This window comes from Eschscholzia californica, unplaced genomic scaffold (assembly GCF_041429995.1).
Source record: "Eschscholzia californica isolate CP2 unplaced genomic scaffold, dmEscCali1.0.p SCAF_3, whole genome shotgun sequence".
In the NCBI taxonomy this organism is placed as follows: Eukaryota; Viridiplantae; Streptophyta; class Magnoliopsida; order Ranunculales; family Papaveraceae; genus Eschscholzia; species Eschscholzia californica.
The window spans coordinates 35,458,989-35,480,643 of NW_028238420.1; the positions used below are offsets into that span (position 1 = coordinate 35,458,989).

General features: G+C 34.4%; 1 protein-coding gene across 2 annotated transcripts; it reads left to right on the top strand.

Moving 5' to 3' along the window:
- The first annotated feature begins 9,059 nt into the window (after window positions 1–9,059).
- LOC147549852 (ubiquitin-conjugating enzyme E2-17 kDa-like) lies at window positions 9,060–12,605 on the top strand. Of its 2 annotated transcripts, none has more exons than XM_086669942.1 (5): window positions 9,060–9,490; window positions 10,035–10,113; window positions 10,527–10,654; window positions 11,629–11,733; window positions 12,267–12,605. In XM_086669942.1, exons 2-5 carry the CDS (start codon window positions 10,044–10,046, stop codon window positions 12,408–12,410), a joined length of 447 nt encoding a protein of 148 aa, XP_086526068.1. In that variant the 5' UTR covers window positions 9,060–9,490; window positions 10,035–10,043; the 3' UTR covers window positions 12,411–12,605. The 2 variants fall into 2 exon arrangements, with proteins under 2 accessions (XP_086526068.1, XP_086526069.1); XM_086669943.1 differs by having other exon boundaries at window positions 9,175–9,490; window positions 10,032–10,113.
- Window positions 12,606–21,655: the final 9,050 nt, after the last annotated feature.

Genomic DNA, 21,655 nt, shown 5'->3' on the forward strand with positions numbered 1-21,655 from the left:
GTGATGAAGAAGATTTTTTCAGATTTGAAGAAGAAGAAACTTTAGTTTTTAGTTTTTTTTTTCTCGATTTGCAAATACAGTTGCAACAAGAGATTACCTTCCATAAAGCTTGCAAATTAAGATTGCAATAGACATTTTGCAAATCCAGTTTATATTTTGCAACTCCAGATTGCAGTTTATGCAATTCCAGTTTGCAAGAATTGCAATTCCAGTTTGCAAGAATTGCAAACCCAGTTTGCAGAAAAACGGTTAAAATTTTCTCGATTTTTTTTTTGAAAAAAGAGTATTGAATATGGATCTTGTTAGAAAGCTAATGAAAAATCCTCTCTATATATATATAAGTTTCATAGAAATCTAACATCTAAAAAAAAGTTATATAAATTTAAGGGAAGTTTATAAGGCCTCCCCAATTTTGTTAAAAGGCCTCCCCATGAACCATTTTACTTGCTAAATTATCACTGAGGGGAGGCCTTTTAACAAAAATGAGGGGGCCCTCTAAAATCTCCCTAAATTTAAAGTTTAAAGAAAAAAAATAAAAAATTATTTGCACAAAATGACAAAAGGGTTTGACTTTATTCATTTTTTTTATCTGAATAATAATTATCAAATGTTTTGTGTTTTTCTACTCATTTTCAATATTATTTTGACCTATTCAGTTAAACCCCCTAAAAGTAACAACATGCCCATGTAATAGGGGTGGCGGGCAGGCCTGCGTCCCTTCCCCCCAAAATGATAAAAGTACCTCCTTGATGACTTCCTGAGAGACCCACGTTGGGAATAAGACATGGGGTATTCTGGTCATTCTCTTGGTGAGAAGACTAAAATATCCCTTGTCTTACGATGATGGAGTCACTGTTAAATTCACGATTATATTTTGCAACCGCAGATTGCAGTTTACATTTTGCAAATCCAGTTTGCAAAAAAAACAGTTAGAATTTTCTCCGAGTTTTTTTTTGAAAAAAAAGGATTGAGTATGGATCTTGTTAGAAAGCTAATGAAAAATCCATTCTATACATATAAGTTTCATAGAAATCTGACATCTAAAAAAAAGTTATATAAATATAAAATTTAAAGGAAAAAATTAAAAATTAGTTACACAAAATGACAAAAGGGGAGTCTCTATTTATTTTTGGGAAGTTTTATAAGGCCTCCCCAATTTTGTTAAAAGGCCTCCCCATGAACCATTTTACTTGCTAAATTATCACTGAGGGGAAGCCTTTTAACAAAAATGAGGGGGCCCTATAAAATCTCCCTTTATTTTTTTATTTGAATAATAATTTTCAAATGTTTTGTGTTTTTCTCCTCATTTTCAACATTATTTTGACCTATTCAGTCAAAACCCCTAAAAATAACAACATGTCTGTGTAGTGGGGGTGGCGGGCACGCCTGCACTGCGTCTCCTCCCCCCAAAATGATAAAAGTAACTCCTTGATGACTTCCTGAGACCCACATTGGGAATAAGACATGGGGTATTCTGGTTTTTCTCTTCGTGAAAAGACTAAAATATCCCTTGTCTTATGATGTTGGAGTCACTATTAAATTCACGATTATGTGATAATCGGAGAAATACATTGAAATAATTGACATGATAATATGACGTGGTTCGGTCGGATAATCACGACCTACATCCACGGAGAAATAATTTTTTTCATTAATAATCACCACAACTCGTGGGTTTAATCGGTTACATTGGTCAGCCATAACCCGATGACCTAATTCGAACTCTCTCTTATTTATAGAGAAATTGACAGGGTTTAGGATTCCCGAGTTTCTTCTAACTAAACTAGGAAATGATATAAGATTTATTTAATATTACCATTAGATAGTTACAAGATATATCCTAAATATAAGAGAGTACATATTCTTGATCTTCATATATCTTGGAATATTCTAAATTCTTCATACTCTTTGGATCTCGTCTTCTTGATTTGTCACGTACATACACGTGTTGCACATGTATCTCAATATCCCCCGCAAGTCAGGACACGAGAACTTTTGAAGTGTCCGACTTGGAGAGAAACAAAATACGTACAAAAAGAATTTGTCTCTTATTTTCCTCAGATTTGCATGATTGACGGATTAAAAAAGGAAACACGTTTGTCTTCGGTTGAAATAATGAAAAACATGTTCTTCTTGCTTAGTTGTTCTCGGCTAAAGAAATCGCTTGAAAATAATTCTCTCAACCTAGTTGTTGGCTGGGATTAATTTATGCATGAATGATTGTGGAAAATATGTTCTAAAACTCCATATTGTTGTGTTATCCTGCACTGAGTATATTCGACCTTTATGAACCATTTCTTCGTTGTCAATGTTCCATTTATAATCTTGTTGATAATCAAATTGCCCAAAAAAGATATACAAAGATATATGGACATAAAAGCTACGCAACCATCGACAAAGATGATGATTATCGGAAGAAAATATAGGTGATTGACACAACGATGTGGAATCGTTGGGAAAAGCGGAACAAAAAAAAAATACGAACAAATAACATGCTCTGATACCATGTTAAACTCACGATTATGTGATAATCGGAGAAATTCATTAAAATAATTGACACGATAATATAACGTGTTCAGTCAGATAATCACGATCTACATCCACGGACAAATAATTGTTTCATTAATAATCGCCACCAACTCGTGGGTTTGATCGGTTACACTGGGCAGAGATACCTCGATGATCTAATTCCTAGAACTCTCTTTTATTTATAGAGAAATTAGGGTTTAGAGTTTCCAAGTTTATTCTAACTAAACTAGGAAAAGATATAAGATCTACTTAATATTACCATTAGATAGTTACAAGATATATCCTAAATATAAAAGATTACATATTATGGATCTTCATATATCTTGAAATATCTTCGAATATTCTGAATTCTTCTTAATCGTTGGATCTTGTCTTCGGCATGTATATACACGTGTTACACATGTATATCAGTAGTCACCGAGGAAGTACCTGTACCACTGTTGCGAACCCCGCACCTCTAGGGGCTGATTGTTGTTGACAATCTAAATTGGGCATATAAAGTTAAAGATAACTGGTTAAACATAGTTGATTTTGTAGGTTAGTTGGTAAGTTACGTTAATTATGGACTACAAACCCAACTTCAAATCCCGTGGACTTCACTTCTATTTTTCTCTCATGGTTGATAGTACTAGTGTTAACTCAACCTATATTTCTATTCCTTTACACTTTTTTCACCATTTCCCTTTTTTATTTTTGGTGCATAAATCCATTTCTATTCAAAATTATACGTTGTACAAATAAATTATTTTGTTTATATAAATTTAGACTAGTCATGCTCACTAAAAGTCTTCGTTCCACCCCAAGTTATATTTGATAATTTGTTAACTGAATTTTCAATATTATATTATATTAAGATGCAAATAGTCTATAAGAGTTTAAAATTTCATTGTGTTTGTAGTTATAAACATATAATCTAAGATAAACTAAACAAATTTATTTTGTCATAAGTGATAGTGGATTATTTTTCCTGCAACTACTTTCTTCAAAATATATTTGGATTCATCTATGATTTTATCTATTTATTGTTAAATTATCCTACATTTATTTAAATTTTTTTAATTGTAATGTTTTTATTTTACGAAATACCCACATTCAATTTTGGCATCCACCCCCCAAATTCTCAGTCACGACCCTGAGTAACAACCAGATAACCTACGTCACTGTTATTATCAATTCGGTATATTCAACATTATTTTGTTTTAAACCCGCAGTAATAAGATTATTGAGTAATAGGATACATGATATAAGACGGATTGAAATGAAGAGACCCGACGATGAAGATGTGTTCAAGAAAAGAGATACATGTGTAACACGTGTACGTACGTGACGGGTCGAGAAGACGAGATCCGACGATCAAGAATAATTCAAGATATGTGAAGATATTTCAAGATATATGAAGATCCATGATATTTACTTTCTTATATTCAGAATATCTCTTGTAACTATCTAATGGAAATATTAGATAGATTTTATATTATTTCCGAGTTTAGTTAGGAGAAACTATGAAACCTTAAACCCTAAGTTATCTATAAATAGGAGAGGGTTTTAGGGATTAAATTATCGAGTCATGTCTGATTAATGTAACGATCAACCCCACAATGTATGTTGTGATTATTAATAAAGAAATTATTCTCCGGTTCTCTCTAACCCGCGACCAAGAGGTCAATAGACCTCACTGACCGGAGTCAAAGTTCTTTGACCCGACCTACTTCTTCTTCCTCGCAACAGGAAAACTAGAGTTTGATCGGCTGCACTTTCTGGCGATATCACCCATTACCAATCGACTGGTCCCACCAGTTTTTCCAAACAAACAATGATTTTCCTTTCAATTTGGTGACGAATTGACCGTTTTTTCTTGGTTTTCAACTACCGCCGATCACTCTCTCTCTCTCTCTCTAGAGTTCTCTGTCGGCTGCGATGAGTAAGCTTTATTCGATCGTTTCACCTCTTCACAAACGATTCTTGAGAACCCTAGACCTATTCGGTCTCTTCTCCTCGTGCGACATCACCTTCATAATTTCTTGAAAACCCTAAAGTGACCAACACACCTTGTCAACCGAAACCCTAGTTTTGTGAGAATGAGAACCAACGTCACTCCCCCGTTTACTTCAATCACCCTAACCGAATCAACTTAGTTGACCCGTGACTCAGCCAATTAATTTTGACTTGACCCTTTTAGACTTTTATTAACTGGTCCCTTTGGAAACTACTTGACGTCATTTATAACCCGGTTATTTTCAACCCGCAACTAACACGGAAAACTGACCCTACCACTTTTTTCTTCTTCTCGAGAGCTCCTCTCTCTACGAGAAACCCTAGGATTTGCTCGATGAATTTCCTGGCGAGATGTTCGTTCCAATCGGTTGCGTTCATCGTTTTGGATCATCATCTACTACATCACAAACCCATTTTTCTTTCGATTTGATGGGCAATCGATCGTTTCTTCTCGGTTCTTAGACCGACGACAAAATTGTTCTCTCTCTAGAAATACATAACAATCGTCGGTTTGTTTTGCTCAAATCGACCGTATTTTGGTTCAATCAATTAGATTTACCCCTTCCCTCCGTCGATTTGGGTTCTACCCAAATTCCATTTTGGAGTAATCAAACATAGCTTTGGTTTTTGACCGAAACCCTAATTCGGGTGACTATCCCTACCTCTTCTTAAGCTTTCACTTTTGTGACGAGACATTTGGTAACATTTTTTTACCACAATACCTACCTGTTGGAAAAAAAAAAATTGTGACAGACCTCTACTGTCACTTATATCTAACTGTTTTTAGTTGTGACGCAATCTTTCTGTCACCTTTCTATTATAGTTCTGACACTTAATAGCTTAATTTCATCAATGTTTTTTCGGATTGACCCGTGACATTTTTACCACCATCATTTGTATATGATGACTTCTCTTTCCTACCAAATTACATTTTGAAATATCTCTTCAACGATAGAATATCTTTATTTTCAATTCCGAAATTATATCTATGATCTTGCATTTTTTGGCAATGAATTTCATTCGACCATCATTTTGGTTGTTACTAATCCAATTTTTTCGCATTCCAACAATTATTTCTTGTCGAATCACAACTTTTTTGTTGTCGACATTTTTTTCACATTGTTCATACAATGACATCTTCTCATACATGATAACAATATCATTACTTTCGTTGTCATTGATTTTAGTTCAATCTTTGACCGCATTTACCAACTTTTTAGTTGTGACTTAATCATCCTTCAATCATCTTCACAACGCATCCACAATCTAAGAGTTGCAAGAAGACGAATAAGAAGAATCAACAAGTATTTTTTCTCCAAGTTGGACACATTAAAATTTACGTGTTCCAACTTGCGAGGGGGTAATAGGATACGTGATATAAGACGGATTGAGATGAAGAGATCCGACGATGAAGATGTGTTCAAGAAAAGAGATACGTGTGTAACACGTGTACGTACGTGACAGATCGAGAAGATGAGATCCGATGATCAAGAATCATTCAAGATATGTGAAGATATTTCAAGATATATGAAGATCCATAATATTTACTTTCTTATATTCAGAATATCTCTTGTAACTATCTAATGGTAATATTAGATAGATTTTGTATTATTTTCTAGTTTAGTTAGGAGAATCTAGGAAATCCTAAACCTTAAGTTATCTATAAATATGAGAGAGTTCTAAGGATTAAATTATCGAGCTATGTCTGACCAATTTAACAGATCAACCCTACAATTATATGTGGTGATTATTAATAAAGAAATTATTCTCCGTAAATGTAGGTCATGATTATCCGACCGAACCACGTTAAATTATCGTGTCAATTTCTTTAATGTATTTCTCCGATTATCACATAATCGTGAATTTAACATTGAGAAATGCTAGAATAAGCTATAAGTCATAACCTACCCCCTACATTACATGAAAACAACGGTCTCAATTTCCTTGTCAACTATGTTTTTCTCTCATGATGAACTATTTCACTCTCGGTGGACACTTGATTCATATTTAGGTCCAATATGTTTTTTTTAGTCTCTTTTATCACTTTTTCAAGGTGATTTATGTCAATTTAGCATGGTTGTTCTCCAAACCCATCAGACCAATAATACAATGATACCCTTAACTTCCAATCAAGCAACATCAATCCACTAACATACTTTCCATTAAGGTTGCGTTTGATAATACCTATCTCAATAGAAATAAAAGAATTTCAGTGGAAATAGGTATTTTCACTATTGGATACAAAGTATAATTTCACGACTTTAATTCTCTAGAGAATCTATCTCATGAAATACTCTACACTTAATTGCTTGCCCAACAACACTATGGCATAAAGCCCAACCTACTTTATTTATACTTTAACTGATATTGTATAGAAGTTAGTTGTCAATCAAATAACAGAATTTGTGATTTTACGGAATAATAAATGACGACCAAAACGATTTTTTTTAAAGTTATTTTGCGAAAGGGGCCAACATAAGTACCGGGTGATGGATTTGGAGCATAAGATGTTCTTTTTTGAGTTTGGGGCAAGAACTAACTTTGACTAATTTTATCTTCCAAAAAATAACGACGTCTAACAACCCTTAGCGTTATTTAACTTTTGCGCAGTTAAGAACATGAGATGCCTCAAACACTAATTTTTGAATTCAAATGCTCCTAACACAAGTTCGCAATTTTTTAGAGTATTCAAAATAAAAATAAATAACCTATTTACATCCATGGAACATATTGACATAAACAACAACACTCACGTTAATTCATAAACCTCGTGCACATACCCTACACATCACAGGGAATGTAACCACAAAAGTTGATTGAATGCATTCATCCATTCATCACACACAAATTGATCTAAAAATTAGTAATCCATAAATGTTCATTTGTCATAAATATTAAAGTATCTTAATCTTAAAAAATTCTATCAATATTCAAGTAGCTTAATGTTGTTCCAAAAGATCAAAAGATGTTAAATTTAGGACAATGATACAGAGAATAACATTTTGTATCAGGATAAGCCAAGTTTTGAGTGAGAAAATCTTTGATTGACGCTACCACTGTCTCTTTTTTCTTATTGTCCCGACAAAATAAGGAAGAGTTCCCTTCTTGGTAAATCTTCATGGAGAGTTTTAAGATTTCAAGTGAAACTCTTCTCCTTCGCTGAAACAGTTAAAAGATAGAAAGAGACAGAGTTACGGAGTAACTTTGAGAATTTTAGGATTTCACCTGAGACCCTTTCCCTTTATCTGAGACTAAGGAGGGTTCTGACGATGAAGAAAATTTTCTCTTCCCTGAAATATTGAGTGAGAGAGAGAGAGGGACGATGGTGGTAAACGGAGAGAAATGAAGAGTATGCAGGCTTATGTAAATACTCCTATATTTTATGGATGTAATTAAATTTTAATTTTCTACATTTCTAAATTTTTTTTGCAACAGTGGTGTTAGTGGCACGTAAATGTGAAAAAATAGTTTTTGGGGCACCAAATGCTAAATAAAACTAGTGTTTATGGCGTCTCACGTTTTTTTGTTAACAGAAGAGTTAACTAAAGTTAATGGTTGTTTGACGCTGTTACCTTTTGGCTGGTAAAGTTAGTCAAAGTTAGTGCATGCCCCAAACTAAAAGAAAGAATATCTTCATGTCCCTATTTATTTATACAAAAAATATTCAACGGAAGACTTTCATAGAAACTCATTTATTTCCACGAAATTATTTACCTAATATCAAACACAACTTAAATTCTCTATATCATTAGAATTTATTGAAGTATCCACGAACAATCTATAGAATTATATATGTGATATAAAAAACAACCTAATCCCTTATATCATTTATATCTATTGAAGTATCCACTGACAAAGAAAGTAGATCTAATAAGACGATGACACAATGAAAAATTAGTGTTTGGGACATCAAATGTTAAATAACGCTAGTCTTTGTGGCGTCTCACGTTTTTTTATTAACGGAAGAGTTAACTAGTGTTAATGGTTGTTTGACGCACTTACCTTTTGGTTGGTAAAGTTTTTTTTTTTTGATGGTAAAGTTAGTCTATGTCTCAAACTCAAAAAACCAGAACATGAAAGACTTCCGATGGAAACTCATTTACTTCCATGAAATTATTTATCTGGTATCAAACACAACTTAAATTCTCTATGTCACCAAAATTTGTTGAAGTATCCACGAACAATCTATAAACTTATTTATTTGATAAAAAAAACAACCTAAATCCCTCGTATCATTAAAATTTATTGAAGTATCAACGAACAATCTATAGAATGATTTAGGTGATATCAAAAAACAACCTAAATCCTCTATATCATTTAAATCTATATCCACGAACAATCTATAAAATTATTTAGGTGATATCAAAAACAACCTAAATCCTCTATTATCATTTAAATCCATATCCACCAACAATCTATAGAATTATTTACGTGATATCAAAAACAACCTAAATCCTCTATATCATTTAAATTTATATCCACGGACAATCTATAGAATTATTTAGGTGATATAAAAGACAACTTAAATCCTCTATATCATTTAAATCTATATCCACTGACAATCTATAGAATTATTTAGGTGATATAAAAAACAACCTAAATCTTCTGTATCATTTAAATCTATATCCACCAGAAACAAAGTAGATCTAGTAAGATGAGGACACAATGAGGAATCTTGGCATTTGGCACTATAAAAATGACAAAATTAGTGGCTGATAAAAGTAAATTACCCGGGAAAGGAAAGTACCCTAAAAGTCCCGCGTTGAAACTACGCATGTCCCTTACATTATTTTAACAGTCCTAAAGGAAAAGGGCTCTCTTTCCTCCTCCACAGGAGGATCTATAAAAAGGAAGCCATAGTTGAGTAAAATTTCGTCTTCTCGGTTCGTCTAGGTCAAATTTCAACTGGAAACTCAGAAGACAAAGCACCTCGATTCGGAAATCGGAACCCTAATTTTCCTTACTGGTATAATTTCAGTCTCTTCTTAGCTCTTGTTAGGGTTTTACAGTAATTATTTTGTTCTTATTTTCATAGATGTTCGGTCTTTGCCGTTTATTATTTTTTAGGTAAAGTTGTTTTGGAGTTCAAATTTTGTTCATTTCCTGTGATACAAGTAGATAGGGATTTTGGGTTTTTATTGTTTTTGAAGATGGGTTTTTTTTCTATTTAGAAATTTCTAATTTCTTATATTTGATTTGTTTGATAGATTTGGGTGTTTGAATTGTAGATCTTTGCGGAACCCATGGTTATCCTTTTGTGTTATTGTGTTGTAGTCCTTTTGGAAACTTGTCTCATGGTTGATGAGCTTTTTCGTTTTAGGTTTACATGTTCAGGGTGAGAAATTTTTTTAGGGTTCTTGGTGTCTTGATCATTATGTGAAGATCTGACACTCTTAGATTAGGATATAGTGGCAAAGTTTGGATTTTTCTTTCAACAGTTCCATAAAAAGGTTTACCTAGTTGTAGGTATATGAAATTAACACTCTTTGATCTGTGTTTTGTTATAGCAGTCTGTTCTTATGGCTTCGAAGCGCATCCTCAAGGAACTTAAGGACTTGCAGAAGGATCCTCCAACATCATGCAGTGCTGGTATGCTGATCTCCTTGTCTTTTTATCTATAGCTTTATGTTTTGGGGACCTTTTGTTCCCTGTTGTTATTTTAAGTACTTTGAAGTCGGATTCTTTTGTCGTTGAGTTTTCGAGTCGCTACTGATTGTACTGACAAGTATTTTTCTCTGGAGTAAAAAATGAAAAGAAATCTAATTACAGTTTTCAAAACATAGATTCATTAAATTTGTTACTTGATTATCAACTGAGACTGAGATTCGTAATGGTATTATTGGTCGTGCTCTCTCTTTCTCTGTAATAATTTAATAAAGGGTATTGATGTGTTTTATTTTCAAAATAAGTTATGCTGCTCCTTATTACAAGGGCTTGAGTCAGTTGCATGTTTTTCAATTCGGGAATGTTCATCCTTTCTGAGCCTTGTTTACTGTTAACAGGTCCGGTAGCTGAAGACATGTTTCATTGGCAAGCAACAATCATGGGACCTTCTGATAGCCCGTATGCAGGAGGCGTGTTTTTGGTTACTATCCATTTCCCTCCTGATTATCCTTTCAAGCCACCTAAGGTACCTGTGCTTTTGCAGCATGTGCCAACTTTTCTGTTCTTTTTGTTAGTAATATTCTTAATCTAGTATAAAGATGTTACGGTAAGGTAGCACCTTGGTATTGGTTGTTCACTAGAGAGTAGCACGCACACACACATTCTGAGGATTTATTTCATGTAATGTAACTGTCGGAACTTTTCCCACACTTATTCAACTTTTACTTCTTTCTAATATGAATTCTAATAGGTTTTCGTAATTAGTCTCATGAGAGGGATGACTCAATGATTGGTATTATCTATTTGTTACTTATAAACCCTAACCATCTCAAGTTGTGGAAGTGCTTCATTGTTAGGCGCCCTTGATATCTTGTGAATTTTGCAAATGTTCAATTCCAAATTTATGGCTCACCGTTATATATTTAATTCTTAATATATCACCAATTTACAGTTAGTCCACGTGAGTTTTTGTCAGATAGGGTATCGACAGTCGTGGTTGTAACGATGCCTAAAACGTTTGCATCATTATTTAGCAAACTTATGTGGACAAACTACAAAGTGGTTTGTATGTTGACTTAAAAGGACAACCCTAGATAGTATCTTGGTCCATGCTGTAGATTACCAATCAGAGACTAGTTTAGTCAGTTACATTAGACAAGTGTTCTGAGGGAGGGGTTTATTTGCCATTGAAGTAAGATGTGAACACATTTAGCTTTGATTGCATCTCCAGGGAACTACTTGCATAACCGATGATCCATTTAAAGATGACAAAAATCTACTATTCAAAACTATGTAGTTGGTAACGCCATACATTGGATCTCCTCTACTAGATGCAATGTGTGGCTTATAGTATTGGTTGTATGTCGGTATTTGTTTATATTGCTTATCACCCATTGGTTTATATGGCCTAATACTCATATCTTATATCAACTGCTTAGAGAAGAAATCATGTGGCTTGATACCTATTATGACGAGTAATTCCTGTATTTCTTTTTCCAGGTTGCGTTCAGGACTAAAGTTTTTCATCCAAATATTAATAGCAATGGAAGTATTTGTTTGGATATCCTCAAAGAACAATGGAGTCCTGCTCTTACCATCTCAAAGGTTTGTTTCAAGTCGCTATATATTTCTGTTTAACTACTCTCTAATTTTGTGATCTATTCTCAAATATGCAAAGTGACTACAAAATCCGTCCAGCCTTGTATGCCAAAGCATCTAGGGTGCTATTTGCAGGCTGTGGGTTATCCCTGGTTGAATTTAAAGTTTAGCAGTGCTTAGAAGTCGATCAAGGCGTACATTAAAAACTTTGCTATTTTGGTTATTTAACACCTATGTTTTCGGATTGTAATAGCATAGTAAAGAGATTATGTTATGATATCTTTCTGTACAATTGATTTTCAAAAGAAATTAATGTATACCTTTTACGCATCGAGGCGTACTTTCGCACCTCAGGATCCTACCGCCTGGATGCTAAAAAGTTGTTTCTTAAAATGTTTATTGAGAACCCTTATCAGTAAACTGTACTTGGTAATAAGTTGGTAGAAAAAAAACAACCTATTATAGAAGTATAGAAGTATAGAGTACTAACATGATGAACTATTATGAATTTTTACTGATATTGTGTTGGTTTAAAATAGGTTCTGCTTTCCATCTGCTCGCTGTTGACGGACCCGAACCCAGATGACCCTCTTGTGCCTGAGATCGCGCACATGTACAAGTCTGATCGAACCAAATATGAGACAAATGCTCGTAACTGGACGCAGAAGTACGCCATGGGTTGATCCTCCCTTAATTATTAATCTTTCCCTTAAACAATGTGAACAACACCATTAGTGCTGCTTTTGTGTCCCCCAAAACAGAATTTTAAGTTTGGTAAGAGAAGAAACTTGTAGCTGGCACTGTATTTCATGAAGTATTATCTGTAAAACTTAACAAAGAAATCTACTTGTCAGGATTTCAAGTATGGTTTGATTTAATTCCTTGGCTTGTTTTAAGGTAGGTTTCCTTTTTCTCCAACTCAGATTTCAGTCTGAGGTTTGGTTTGGCAGGAGTAAAATCTCTACCTTCTTTTCGACAAAAAAAAATCTCTATCTTCTCTTTTGACTAGATATATCTTTTTCTTTTTTTTGCTGAAAACGACTAGGTATATCTTATACATGCTCATTACTGAATAAGCCTGTCAAAAATATTCGACATCAGATCTGTATACGTATCTGAAATTTTGGATATTGATAGAGATTTTGATATTCCTTATTGGATATTCTTTATCGATATAGATATACAAATATCTGACCAGATATGGTTAACAACTTAAATTTAAATTATAAATTTCTTTTTTGTTTCTTTCAGATATCTATTAATGTTGTTGCAGTCGGATTATGATATTGATATGCATGCTATCATAGTCAGTAGATTTATGTTTGATTTTGAGTCTATTTGCCACAATTATCTTTCTCATTGGATGAAAGCCTGATTCAGGGAGAGATTTTCAAGGCTGCCATTTAGAGATATTCAAAATGCCATGTTGTCGGTGGTACATACTGTTCTGTAAGTTTAGATAAATGTGGGGAATTTTTTGATGAAAGGCCCAAATTTTGGGCCCAAATACAAAAAAAAACCCAACCGGGAATATTAACCCACCCAAAACCCAATAATCAACTAATATCTCAAATCAAACCCAAATACACATCCCTATGCTCAATCCGGACCCAACTCGTATCTCTAAGACCTAATAATTTCTTCTAATCCCTCTTTTGCCCTCCTTTATATATATCCAACAACTCTCTCCCTCTATAAGAAACATAAACTTTCTCTCTCCTTAATATCTCTCTTTCACAAACTAAATCTTTTTCTCTCTCCATAATCTGTTTCACTTTCTCTCTCTATTTAACACAAACCCAAACCCTCTTTTCTCTCTCGAATCTCACCGACCATCATCTTCTTCAATCATCATCTTCATCTCTCTACAATCATCAATTTTCAACCCTCTTCATTACCTCTTTCTCTCTCTAAAATTTGTTTCCCAGATTTCTCTATCTACAATAACCTAAACCCTCTTCAAGAACATTCATTATCTTCCTTTATTTTCAATCATCTTCCATCATCATCTTCAGTCATCATCTTTTTCGTTTGAGCGACCTTCATCATCTTCTTCGTTTGAGCAACCTTCATCATCTTTTATCTTCAATCATCATCTTCTTTAATGGAGGTTAAAAACAACTTCAAATCTGATTTTAGGATGTTTTCATGGTGTTTCCATAGTTTTGTAGAGAGTTAAATATATAGATTTGTAGATCTACTTATTTGAAGCTCCATTGGTGAGGTTGTTCTTGGTTTTAGGGTATTTTCATGGTGTTTTCATTGTTGTTCCGTACAGATTTGTTAATATTAGCAACCACTTCTCGTTTTGTAAGCAACACTTTACAGTTTGTCTAAACATTTTACGGGATGTGTTAACACTATTCCGTACAGTTATGTTAACAGTAGCAACTGGTTCTCGTTTTGTTAAAAACACTTTACAATTTGTATTAACATTTTAAAGGATGTGTGAACATTTTGAAAAATGTTCACCACAATTTTGTATTAAAGATGTTCAGATCAGTCTAACGTTTTCTAAGCATTTTAAGCAGTGCCCAAACATTTGTTAAATTGCAAAGCAGAATTCAATTTAAAATACCAACACTTCTTCGCTGATAAGAGAACTTTTGATTTTGAAACGGACATACTCCGTCGTTGTGTAACATTTCCGAATATATTCTGAAATGGATGAAGATTAGGTAACTTGCATGCTATATTATACATAATGCTCGAGGAACAATTTCTGCAATTCTTAAACATTCTTGAAAATGTTCCAACATTATCAATATTGCTTTAACATTATTCGAATTGTTTGAGAAACAACTGTTGTTATTACCTTGCACCCCTAAACATTATTTACAATGCTAGAACACTGTCAATAATGCGAGATCATTTGCAAATTGTGTACCAAAAAAAACTGATGCCACTGGTTTCCATAACTATACACAGAACCCTAAGAATAATGTAGACAACATTTTCCAAAATGTCGGGACACTACAAATAATGCGAAAACATTATACTTAATGCTAGACCACAATCAATAATGAGATGACATTTCAAAAATCTGATGCCACTGTTTTCCCCAAATTTTAACTTTTTTCACAGAACCTTATGTCATTTCGTATGCATTCTTAAACATTATGCAAAATGTTTAGGAATGCATCTTGCCTTGGTCTGTGATTCAGTCACCTTTAATATTTTTTTGTCTTTTTTACTAGGCCCTGCAGTTGTTGTCTCTTCACTAGCCCTCTTTCTAGAGCTAGCTCTTTGTACAGCCTATTGTCTTGCTGCTGCTGCTTCTCTTTTTTAAATGTTTTGCACAAAATGTTTCTACACAACCCAAAATGTCAAAAACATATCAATTTTTACTCATTAATAACCACAAAATTCATCAACAACCCACTAAATGTTAAAACATAAACCAAATTGTCTGCCACATTGACTAATAACATCACTGTAATAATCAAGTAAAACTCCCAAAAATCATAAACAAAGTACTAAATGTCTCAACATAACCCCAATTTATGGAACACAACCCAAATTATTAAAACAACCCATTCATTTCATCAACATTCCAGAGAACAAAAACTGGACTACAAATGCTTCCAAATTGTCCCTTGCTACCTTGTGAACTGCTTTCAAATTACATTTGTAATTTAAATAATTTTTCTTTTTTTGCTCCCTTGACTCTGTACGTTGAGTCTCCACCATCTGCTCTTTCGATTTGGATGTCGCAGATCGATGCTTCAAACACTTAGTAATAGATATGTTAGATCATTCAGCAAAATTTTCCAACACGACTACAAATGCTACAACATTGTAAGCTGATGCCAATGGTTTTCAGAACTTTTCACAAAACACTAGGAATAAGAGTAGGAATGAGTGAAGCAACTTTTCACAAAACACTAGGAATAAGAGTAGGAATGCTGAAACAATGCCAAAAATGGTGGATCATCTTGCAATGTGTACAGACAATAAGCTGATGCTAATGGTTTTCATAACTTTTCACAGAACCCTAGGAATAAGGGTAGGAACAAGTTAAGCAACATTTTACAGAATGACAACACACTAGAAATTATGCCAAAACATTAAACGAAATGCGAGACCACAAAATGAAAGGACATTCTCACAAATGTGTATAGAATATCATACCTTGGTCTGTGATGAAGTCACATTCATCATTTTCTTGCCTTTTTTGCTAGGCCCAGCTGTGGTTGGCTCTTCACTAGCCCTCTTTCTAGGGCTAGCTCAAAGTACTAAATGTGTGAAACGAAACCCTAATTTTTTTGAAAATAACACAAAATGTTACAACAAACCCATAATTTCATCAGCAAACCTAACCTAAAAACTTGATGAAGAACCATAAACCCCAAAATTACCTTCTGTGAAGATGGATGCTTCTGAAATCAAAAACAAAATCCATAAATGTTTTGTCACAAACCAAAATGTCGACAACAATCACGAAAAACAACAACTTAAGAGCAAGTTAAACCCCAAAAATCAAGATCAAAGTACTAAATGTGTGAAACGAAACCCTAATTTTTTGAAAATTACACAAAATGTTACCACAAACCCATAATTTCATCAGCAAACCTAACCTAAAAACTTGATGAAGAACCATAAACCCCAAAATTACCTTCTGTGAAGATGCATGCTTCCGAAATCAAAAACAAAATCCATAAATGTTTTATCACAAACCAAAATGTCGACAACAATCACGAAGAACAACAACTTTAGAGCAAGTTAAACCCCAAAAATCAAGATCAAAGTACTAAATGTGTGAAACGGAACCCTAATTTTTTGAAAATAACACAAAATGTTACAACAAACCCATAATTTCATCAGGAAACCTAACCTAAAAACTTGATGAAGAACCATAAACCCCAAAATTACCTTCTGTGAAGATGCATGCTTCCGAAATCAAAAACAAAATCCATAAATGTTTTATCACAAACCAAAATGTCGACAACAATCACGAAGAACAACAACTTAAGAGCAAGTTAAACCCCAAAAATCAAGATCAAAGTACTAAATGTGTGAAACGAAATCCTAATTTTTTGAAAATAACACAAAATGTTACAACAAACCCATAATTTCATCAGCAAACCTAATCTAAAAACTTGATGAAGAGCCATAAACCCCAAAATTACCTTCTGTGAAGATGCATGCTTCCGAAATCAAAAACAAAATCCATAAATGTTTTATCATAAATCAAAATGTCGACAACAGTCACGAAGAACAACAACTTAAGAGCAAGTTAAACCCCAAAAATCTAGATCAAAGTACTAAATGTGTGAAACGAAACCCTAATTTTTTCAAAATAACCCAAAATGTTAAAACAAACTCATCATTTCACCACCAAAAACCCTAAAACTTGACCAAGAACAGAGATAGGAAGAAGATTTTGACGAAGAACAGAGTCTTACCTGTGTGTTAACGCTGACGAACAGAAATTAGGTTTAGGGGTTTGAAGTTGCTTTTGAAGGTTTAATATAGAGAGAGAGTAGCCGGAAACGCTTCGATTGAGAGGGTAAACGCCGAAAATCGTTTCGTTTGAGCGAGAAAGAGAGAGAGATAGAGACGCTCAAAATCATTTGGTTTCAAGAGAGAGAGAGAGAGAGCGTTTTTAGGGTTTTAGTGTTTAATCAGTTTAGAGAGAGAGAGCATTTTGAGTTGAGAGGAATGTTTAATCAAATCAGAATAGAGAGAAATAGAGATAGAGAGAGATAGAGAGAGAGAGAGAAAAAAAAAAAGAGAGATAGAAAGAGATAGAGGGTAGCATGTGGGTGCTGACGCATTGGCAGGCTTTTGGGTTAGATTGGGCGGGAAATGGGTGAGGGACATGAGTGGTATGTATTTGTTTTGAGAGGATAGATAGGTAACATAACTTTTTGGGTTTTTTTTTGAGATATTATTCCCTATTGGGTTGGATTTCATATTTGGACTCCTTTTTTGGGCCTTAGATTTATCCTCTCAAATGTGGGAGGTTTACTCTTACCTATGGAAGATAAGTTTGGGATGTATAATCTTTAACTCTTAGAGACAAGTTTGGGAGGTATATTCTTGAGCCTTAAAGATAAATTTGGGAGATGTAGTCTGAGAGAGTGTTTGATTTTTGCACTTGTTAAGTGGTTTTTCACTTAATAAGTGCGAGTTGACAATTTTTGGTCGTTTTTTTTTCACGTAATAAGTGAATATCACTTCTAAGTGATGTCAAAGTAAATGCAAAAAAATAAGCTCCAAGTTGAAGTTTATTTTTCTACACTTACTTTCTAAGTGCTAAGGTGTCGTTTGGCAAACAAAAGTAAAAGAACTTTTGTTTCTAGTAGAAATATTTTTACTTTAATAAAGTTAAAAAAAATATAAAAAGTATGTTTGGTTAAATAGTTACTTATAAGTAAAAAAGTTAAAAAGTTAATCTGACAATATTATTTACTTTTCTATTTTTTTTATTTATTTTTCTTTCCGCATAGAGACAATACATTTTAAGTTTACTCATACAATTTTATGATAACTATTATGGAAAAGGTGGTGGTGGTGGTAACAATGGTGGTGGTTGAGGTGTGGTGGAGGTGGAAATATGGCGGTGGTGGTGTTAATATGGTGCTAGTGGTCACGAGGATATAGTGGTGGAAATATGGGGATGGTGGTAGTTATGGAGGTATGATGGTGGTGGTGGAGTCCAGTGGTGGTGTTTGAGATGTTGTAGTTTTGTGGTGGTTATGGTGTGGTGGTTATGGTGTGGTGGTTATGGTGTGGTGGTGGAGTACACTGGTGGTGTTTGAGATACTGTGGTGGTGGTGGAAATGCGGTGGTGGATGTATGGTGGTGGCGGTGGTGGTGGTGGTGGTGGTGGTGAAGTTGTGGTAGTGGAGACGTGGTGGTGGTGGTGGAGGCTTGCTGATGGTAGTGGTGGAGACATGGTGATGATGGTAGTGGTGGAGACATGGTGATGATGGTAGTGGTGGTGAAGGCTAAGAGATGGTGGTCGTGGAGTGTGGTGGTGGAGACATGGTGATGGTTGTAGTGGTGGTGGAAGCTTGGCGATGATGGTGGTGGTCGTGGAGGTACAGTGGTGGTATTTGAAGTGTTGTGGTGGTGGTGGAGATGTGGTGATGGCGGTGTGGTGGATGTGTGTGGTGGCGGTGTGGTGGATGTGTGTGGTGGCGGTGGTGGTGGTGGTGGTGGTGGTGGTGGAGGTGGAGGTGCGCGAATGGTGGTGGTTGAGGTATGGTGATAGTGGTGTAAATTGTATTGTGGTGGACCGGAGGTAGACGAAAAGAAAATAGTCCAGTAATATTTGTGTATGTGTTGAACATAAGTAACTTGACTTTGAAGTCAAAAGCAAAAATTTTGAACTACAAAAGGAAGTCAAATTTTAACTTAAAGAAAGTCAGAAGTTTTCACGTTACGAAGCTAACTTTTTTACTTTTCTACTTGAATAAGTAGAAAAGTAACTTATTTTAGTGTTGCCAAACGACACCTAAAAAAAGACAAAAAAGATCTAAACAAGAATTAAAATTACAAATACATATTACTACTTAAAATCCTATATATCTAAAGGTCGATGTTTTGGAAAATAAGAAAATTTTCCGTGGCAGAAAGCTTTGGGCGAAAACAAGTTTTTTTTGTTTCATCCAAACATACTAACTCTGTATATTTTTTTGATTCTTCTTCCTCCATCTTCCATTCTCACCATCATTAACTCCGACGAACATTAACTACGGCAACCTTCCAACACTAATTCCAACTCTCTCTTTGTTCCTCTCTTTTTTGAACCTCCCTCTTTCTCTCTCTCTTTTTTTATTTTTTCATGTTCTTTGACTAATGTAATCTTTCTGTGGTACGAAAAAAAAACCCCATATCAAACTTTAGTAAACAAAATATATGTTTTCCCCATTAATACTTCAGTATAATCCATCTCAAACTTGTTTATTAACTATTAGTTGTATGCAAGGATAATTTAGACAATTCACATTTTTTATTGTGGTTATAAATAATGAAAAACAAACGACATTACACTTGTAAGTGATAGAAAACAAACGACATTGCACTTATTAAGTGATATCACTTAGTAAGTTAATATCACTTACTAAGTGCTATCACTTTGCCAAAAAATCAAACGCCCTCATAGTCATCAAAGAGAGGTTACATTCTGGAAGAGATATCGCTCTCCCTTATTACATAAGTTTTATACGCAATGAACACTTTGGTCAATTAGAATTTACTCAGTGGCAATCTTTTATTTAGTCTAAAGTTTCATTTTCACCTCCGACTGTTACCACATCTCCTGATCCCCAAATCACCACAATCACTCCTCTCTCTCTCCCTCACGATTTCCTCAACCAAATCGTGATCTAGTCTAGAGGTCTTTCTCTAAACGTAGTCGCAATGAAAGAGGTGAAAGGAGAGAGAGACGTTGTGATTGGAGGTGGTGGATGGTGGTTAGAAACAATGGTTGTAGTGGCAATCAGAAGTGGTAGATGGTGGTTGGAAATAAGGGTGATGTAGGCGTGGGTGGTAGTGGGAGGCGAGGGTCAAGACACAAATAGGAGGTGAAAACAAATAAGATAATTTTTGGATTAAACAAAATGTTCCCCAAAGTAAATTTTGTTTGACCATATTATTTAGAGTTATTTCCTCAATAATAGAGCCCTTTTTTTATTATTGTTTGAACTTTGTGTCGGTTTCTAGGAGGTAGCAGTAGATTCATTGAACCTTCAGGCACTGCTCCATACGAACCCTAGAAATTTAAACTATACTAGTTGTCTCGGAGTCGATTTTAGGAATTGAATTTAATGTCATGGCATAAGTGGCTATTAGATTACTAAAAGGAATTACTAAAGGGCAGCGCTTTGGGGAAAGCTAAATAGTTTTCGGGGTGTGAAGACTCGATCAAAAATTGATCAATTTTGTTTGACAATTTTATTTAGAGGGAAAGCAACATAGCTTCTCCACCTCAGCTCTCTCTCTCTCTCTCTCTCCACCTCAGCTCTCTCTCTCTCCACCTCAGCTCTCTCTCTCTCCACCTCACCTCTTTATCTTCTTCGATTAGGTCGCCGACCCGAAAATATTCCGGCCGACGACCATGAAAAAAAAAATTTCACTCATTCTCTCTCTCTCTAGAAACTCCGGCGAAGGGGTTTCTCTTCGCCGGAGTTCCGGTCTGTTGAAGAACACTAGAGACTACCAATTACATATAATATGTTGCCCCAGAAACTTTTCAAAATTTTGTATATTCCCTTTAAAATTTCAAACCCCGAAAACTTTTTTAGCTTTCCCTAAAGCGCTGGCCTTACTAAATCACTAACTTTCCTTCCCACCAAAACCACAAACGGTATAAGTGGTGGTAGAAAAAAAAACACTAGAGACTACCAATTACATATATATTAGTACTTTCATATTCACTTAAACACATATTTAGTACACTTATTAATATAAGATTTTAAGCCAAAATAATAATTATAATGGATATCTAGTCCAAATGGACCCGCCCCGTCTATATAGAAAAACAGATCTCTATGATTTCTATTTAATCATACCCATCATAAGTTTATAACCTTTTATATAAGAAAAATCTCACTTTTGAAAATCAATTCCCAAAATTCTCTTTTCTGTTTTTCTCGGATTTTCTCTCTCCAATCTTCTATCCCATAACCGAAACCCTATTTCTTTAACTTTCTATTACTAAAAACGCTCTTCCATAACTGAATGGAGAAACTTTCTGCCATGGTCGAGTAGTGAAAACAACGACCGCCACCGAAAACCACTATCGTTTCTCCATCAAGGTTTCTATATTATTTTATTTAGATTTTTTCGATTGATTTCAAGCTTACTATCTGTTTCGCAATATACACGTTATTTAGTATAAATTACGTATATTTCATACAACAAAACACAACTAGTATAGTTTAGGTATAGTTAAGGTATGTCTAGATGTCAAAGTTAC

Bases quoted from the DNA above. Each gene is read 5' to 3' on its own strand.
- LOC147549852 (XM_086669942.1), top strand. From the start codon at position 10,044: ATGGCTTCGAAGCGCATCCTCAAGGAACTTAAGGACTTGCAGAAGGAT. The intron at 10,114-10,526 runs GTATGCTGATCT...TACTGTTAACAG, and splicing joins TCCAACATCATGCAGTGCTG to GTCCGGTAGCTGAAGACATG. The intron at 10,655-11,628 runs GTACCTGTGCTT...TTCTTTTTCCAG, and splicing joins ATCCTTTCAAGCCACCTAAG to GTTGCGTTCAGGACTAAAGT.